The sequence below is a fragment of the Tauraco erythrolophus genome, chromosome 9 (assembly GCF_009769465.1).
Source record: "Tauraco erythrolophus isolate bTauEry1 chromosome 9, bTauEry1.pri, whole genome shotgun sequence".
NCBI lineage: Eukaryota > Metazoa > Chordata > Aves > Musophagiformes > Musophagidae > Tauraco > Tauraco erythrolophus.
In genome coordinates this window covers 37,353,642-37,359,641 of record NC_141473.1, presented here as the reverse complement: position 1 = coordinate 37,359,641, position 6,000 = coordinate 37,353,642, and the positions used below count along the sequence as shown (strand labels likewise).

Here is a 6,000-nt window from a genome sequence, read left to right as displayed (position 1 = left end):
GAAACCTCCGGGGAGCCCTCGGAGGAAAAAACACGGCGTTGCACAGGTCTGACTTCCACACACTTTATTCTCCTCTTCTTCTTCTTCGAAAAAAGCAAAATGCAGCCGCGGCTTCCCTTCCCCGCTACAAACAGCCGGACCACCGCTGCCAAAAATACTCTTATATACAAAATATATATTTGTTACGAAATATAATCAATAAATACCGATAGCGACAAATTAATATAATTTACCGTTTCCGTGTACAAAACCGTGATTTGTTTTTGTCCGCCCGCTCCCGCTGCGCTTCAGCCAAGCGGGACGGGGTAGGAGGGAGAGGGGCGCCCGCCGCCCCCCGGCGCGCAGCGCGGGGAGCCCCCCCCTCCGCTCCGCCGGCTATTTTTGAAGGCCAAAAGTGAGGGGGGAGCAGCCGGGCGGCGGGCTCAGAGGAAAGCGGGGAAGGCGGCGGGGCCGCGGCGCAGGGCGGCGGGCGGCGGGGCTGCGGGGCAAGGAGAGTCCCAGGGCCCGGGGGAGGCGGCGGCGACGGGGGGCGGCGGAGGGGGGGGCTCGGGCAGGCCCTGCTCAGCCAGGCGGAGGCTCTGGGTGAGCGCCCAGATGTAGTTGTGGGCGAAGCGGAGCGTCTCGATCTTGGTGAGCTTGGCGTCGTCGGGGAAGGTGGGCAGGACGCTGCGGAGCGCGTCCAGGGCGGAGTTGAGGTGGTGCATGCGGTTCCTCTCCCGGTCGTTGGCCTTCATGCGCCGGCTCCTCTTCTGCTTGCTGAGAAGCCCCTCGCTCCGCGCCTTGCCGCGGCCCCGCCGACCCTTCCCCTTCCTGCGGGTCGCTGCCTCCCGCGGGGCCAGGGCGGTGCGGGCCGGCGAGGCGCCCCGGCTGCCCGCGGAGCCGCCGCCGGGGGCGGAGGGGGCGTCCTCGGCGCTGCCGAAATAGGGCTGCCCTTCGCCCGGCGAGCGGTCGCTCTGCGGGGCCATCCTGCAAAGCCGAGCCCGCGTTTAGCAGGCGGGGAGCGGCGCTGCGGACGGCCCGGGGGAGCCCTCTCCCCCCGCGGCTCTACCTGCTGAGCCCGGCCGAGGCTGCGGGGCGGGAGAGCGGCTCTCGCTTCGCTTCCCCCTCCGCTCCCCCCGCCTCCCCGATTTCCCTCGAGTGCGGGCAGGAAAGGTTGCGCGGCCGGCACACGACTGCCGTTAAGCCCCTATATATATAGGGCCTGCAGACAATGGGGATTTCCCGGTCGGGCGGCGTGTGCGCCCCCCCCGCCCGCACCCACCCCTTGGCACGCTTTTATCTTATCAGCCCGGCGGGAGCGTGCCGGGTCCGGCACCGCCCGCCGCCCCGGCACCGCCACGCGAGACCCCGCCGGCTCCCACGCCGCGCCGGGACCCCCCCCGCCCGCCCCCTTCTCTCCGTGGCTCGGCCCCCGCCCGCCCTCCCCCGGGACGGGACACCCGAGCCGCGGACCCCGGGCGAGGGGGCTGCACTTCGGCCGGGGCGGCTGCGCACGCCGGGGCTCCGCGGGGAGGGCGGCCCCAGCCCAGGGTCCCGGCGGGGACAGGGGGGCTCCCGGGGACCTGGCTGCGCAAAGCGGAGCAGCGCCGGGCCCCTCGCCACAAGGTGCCCGCGAACGCACCGCCGGTCCAGGCGCTGTCCCCCCCCAGTGCCAGCCCTGGGGGTCACCCCAGCCCCGCTTTGACTCCGCTCCCCTCGGCAGAGGCACAGCCATCTCCCGCCTCCTGCCGCTCCCGGGAACCCCCCTCCGCCCCCGGAGGGGAGCAAGGGGACCCCGCCGCCTCCCACGACCCCTCTCGTCGCCCCTGAAAAGTCAGGGACGGCCCCGCGCCCCCGGGGCACCGACCGGCGGAGCTGCGGGCGCTGCCCTGCGGGCGGCGAGCGCTGGCACCGGGAGGGGGACGCCGCTCTCCCGCCCCCCCCCTCTCCGCGCAGTAACTTTGCTCCCCCCGGGGAAACGGGGGCTGGATCCCCCGGAGGAAGGGCCCTTCCGCAGCCCCTGGCTACCCCCGCCCCGCCAGCCCGGCGATGGGCGCGGGGACGACTGTTCTGCCGTCGGTGCTCTGTGCGCAAAACGTGCCGGGGACTTTTGCGCACCGGCTGCGGCGGGCGGCGGGGACCGGGCCGGGCCCGGGGGAACCTTTCCCCGGCGGAGGGCGGGGGGCCGCGGGCAGCGGGGTCAGGCTCCCCCTGCACGGCCCGGCTCCCCCGGGGGTGCGGGCAGGGCCGCCGGGAGGGCGCAGCCCCGGCGGGGCGGGAGCCCCCCGCTCCTTCACCAAAGCGGCGCGGCGGATCCCGGCCGGGAATACCGGCGCCGGGAGCGGTCAGCCCGGCCCGGCCGGGCCGCGGCGGTGCGGGGGCAGCTCCCCCGGCCCAACCTGGTCCCCGGCCCCGCGGGGCGGCCGCGGCCGGGGCCGTGCGGGTCGGTGCAGAGCGGTGCGCGCTGCCTCTCCGGTGGCGCGGCGCGGCGGGCGGGCAGCCCCGCTCCCCCGCGGCGGCGGCGCTCGGAGGGCGGGGGAGCGGGGCCGAGGGGGGCCGGCCACCGCGGCGGCTCGGGCGCCCCTTCTCGAGGGGCGGCTCGGAGGGCAGAGGAGGATGAATAGGAAGGGCCCGGCGGGTTGTGGGGTTTTTTTTGTGCCTGTGCAATTGGATGACAAAAAAATCTGGCGAGCGAGTTTCCAAGCCTCAGACTGCCCACTTCAAACGTCCTTCAAACAAAAGCTGAAGAGGAAAAGAAAGCCCCACCTGGTACCGCTGTTTGCTAAAATAATAATAAATAGATTTCGTTTAATAAATAATTACAAGAGATTGTAAAGTGGAGTGCTTTGGGAAGCATTAATCATGGGGCTGGGGGCAGACATCACCTGCTGGCAAACAAGACAACTTTATTGTTAAGTCACCTTCCCACTGCCACTTTCCGATAACTCCCTCCCGTCGCCACAAAGCCCGGCCGGGTATGTTTACTCATAGTTAGCATAACAAGCACCATATTACCACAAACGTGATAAAAATCTCCGGGGGCACCGCGGCGGGCTCCCGCTCACACCTGGCCGGGCCGCCCCGGCGCGGAGCTGGCACCCAACGGTCCTTCCAGGAGGGGCCCTTCTGCCGTTTACATTGGCCTAGTTTATGCTGCTTTATAACAGGTTTACTGCAATCCCTATCTCCCGGCCCTATTTGTCTTATTTTATTGAAAACATATGGTAACCAGCCCAGCGCCGGCGCATCTCTCGCCTGCCAGGCGTCGGGGACGTTTTGCGAGCCGGGGCTCGACCGCTGCCCGCCTGCCCGCCGGGAGCTGTTTGCTCGGGAGAGGAGAGGGCAGATAAAGCCGGGCCCGCTCCCGACCCCTCTCCCCCAGGGCCGGGGGTCCGCTGGCCGCTCCGCGCCCTCTGCCCGCTCCGGGGCCGCCGGTGCGCTCCCGCGCCTCCTCCCCGCGGGGCCGCGGCGGCGGCGGGGGACGCACGGCGGAGGCACCTGCGGCGGGGCCGCCTCTTCTCTTCCTTCCCCCCGCTCCCCCCCGGCCGGGGCTGCTCTGGAGGGTACCGTGATTTGCGGTGCCATATGTCGAGCGGCTCGGCGGAACGCAGCCCTTCAGAGCCGGAGCAGCTGCTGCCCCGGCCCTACCTACCCGGCGCATAATACCTGGGAGCCGCAGCCCCGCGTCCCCCCTTTGAGAGGGCAGAGCGGCTAGGCCGGCTCCGAGCCTCTGTTTTGTGACTTTATTGTGGGGCCCAACAGATGCACGCCTGCCCCTCCTGCCCCTCGCCCCGGTGCGAGCGCGCTGCTCGGGACACAAGGAGCACAGATGCCAGGCGCAAGGTGCACCAGATGCCCCCCTTTGTGAATTCAAACAATATTTCTCCCTTTCTCCCCCCTCCTTCCTCTTCCTACAAGAGGGAGAGGAGAAGGAGCACACAAAAAAAAAAAATAAAAAGAGGGAAAGAAAAAAAAAAAAAAAAGAAATAAAATAGGAGAAGAAAAGAAGAAAGGAAAGCCCCGGCAAGCGGCGCCGGGAGCGCGTCCTCTGGAGCCGCCCGACGGGGCGCACGGCCGGGCGCAGCGCCGCGGCCCCGGGGAAGGAGCCGGTCCCGGGTAGGGAAAGCGCAGCACCGCGGGGACACCCCGCCGCAGCCCCGGGGAGGCGGCCGGCCAGGACTGGCAGGGGCCAGGGGTGCCCGCCGGGACGAAAGGAGCCTCCCCGGGAAATGGTTAATCACCCGGCCAGCGCTGAGCAAGCGGCCCCCGGGGCCGGGAACGGGCAGAGCGGCAAAGGCTGCTTGGGAAAAGGACGGCAAAGCCCGTTTCGCCACCGTAAATCTTCCCGACTGCGAACGGTGCCTTTTGTAGCCGCGGTCCGGCACAAGAGTCTTGAGCAACTGGTGCGCGCACCGAGGGCTGGGCTGGCGGCAGGTGTCACCGGTATGGGCCAGGGCCACTGGAGAGGATGTGTCCCCAGCTTGGATGTCCCTCTCCGCGGAGGCCAAGTGACCTCTACCCAAGGCAGAAGGGGCTGTGCAAGGAGTGACATCTGCCTGAGGTCAGTGCCCCTTCCCTGCCCTGGATAGCACCGGCACAAATCCCACCACCTGCAAATACCGATCCCCTCCATGGCCATCCGGCAACCCTCGCCCTCTCCGTGCTGCAGAAATTTCCCGCAAGGGCCTGATCCACGCCAGAGCTGACGGGTTTTCCTCTATCCCCACTGGGAGCTGGGCTCTGCACCTCACAGGCTCCAACTTAACAAGAGCTTGCAGCTGAGGCTGCTCAAGGGCAGGAATAACCCAACAGAGCCCTGGGGTGAGACAGGCTGTCACCTCACCAGAAGAGGAGAAGCCCTGGTAGCACACAGGAAAAGAAAACTCGAGAGAAAATAAAGAAAGAGGTTCCAAAAGAAACTTCTCTCCATGCTTATGTGCCCTTAAAACCCCACCAGACAGGAGATGGCTTCATAAGGCTGCAAGAGTAGACAGCTGTTCTGACAGAAACATATCAGAATGCAATAATCTCAAGCACAGGAAAAACTTGGATTATCTCTGGATAGGAGAGGGGGAAGGAAAAGAAACACCATGAAAAGGAAAGGCAGGAGACAAATACCAAGTACAAAAGGGTCAGGTGGATACTGGGTTGTGATGCCTACAGGGGGGTGCTGTGAAACCTGTTATCTTAAAGTGTTTACCCAACCTTCCGAGTAACTGCCTAGGTAAGGAAAGATGGTCCTCACCTCTCAGAGTCGGTCACCTCCCATAATTTCCAGTTCTGCCAAGCTTGTTCCCCTCTCCACTTGTGGCAAGGGGTTCCTTGCCCCAGCCTGTTTCACCTGCCAGAAAGAGGGTTTCTCCTCTGCCCTGACGACAGCCTGGCCAGACGGAATGGGTTACACATCCAGCACTTTCTCTCATTCAGGTTTTCCAAGTGCTTTAAGCTTTACAATAAGTTTCTGGTGAGATCCCACAGAAGCCATCACCATCACAACATTCCTGTGATGGTTGAAAGAAACATAATGGAGCTTAACAGGCATTCAAGCACTGTTGAACAACACGGGCTTCAATATTCATTTGCATCAACTCTCCATTGGCCACCAATAAATAGTCACAGACCTAGCTGATCTCAGATTCCATCTTCCTAATCATCACTTTTCTCCTGTAAGGGCAGAAAATCTAACTCCTGGCATTTTGAGGCATGGTGAGCTTATAACTGGTGTGGACTGGACATATTGGCTTACTCTGAAACTTCCCACTCCCCAGCTGCCCGTCAAACAGACAGACAGTGCTTCCTGAGCTCCAAAAATAGTTAAAGATGTGCTTTCCTCTCTGATTTAGAGGCTCCACTGGTCAAACTTTGAACTCTGGTGCCACAAGGCACCAGAGCTGGCTTTTGAGAAGTGAAAAAGTTGCTAAAAGATAGGAGTCTGGAAGGAAATTCCCCGCATGGTCTGGAAACAAGGACAGAGGTGCCCTGAGGGACTCACACACTACCAACCCATCTCCAGAGCTTCAG

The 6,000-nt window shown here is 64.4% G+C and overlaps 1 protein-coding gene across 1 annotated transcript; it reads right to left on the bottom strand.

Annotated features, from left to right (window-relative positions):
* Positions 1-422: 422 nt before the first annotated feature.
* Positions 423-965, bottom strand: NEUROG3 (neurogenin 3). Its single transcript, XM_086616836.1, has one exon. It carries the CDS (start codon positions 963-965, stop codon positions 423-425), a length of 543 nt encoding a protein of 180 aa, XP_086472962.1.
* Between the last annotated feature and the right edge of the window lie 5,035 nt (positions 966-6,000).

What these genes read in the sequence shown, in the direction of transcription:
- NEUROG3 (XM_086616836.1), bottom strand. Translation starts at nt 965, where the DNA reads ATGGCCCCGCAGAGCGACCGCTCGCCGGGCGAAGGGCAGCCCTATTTC.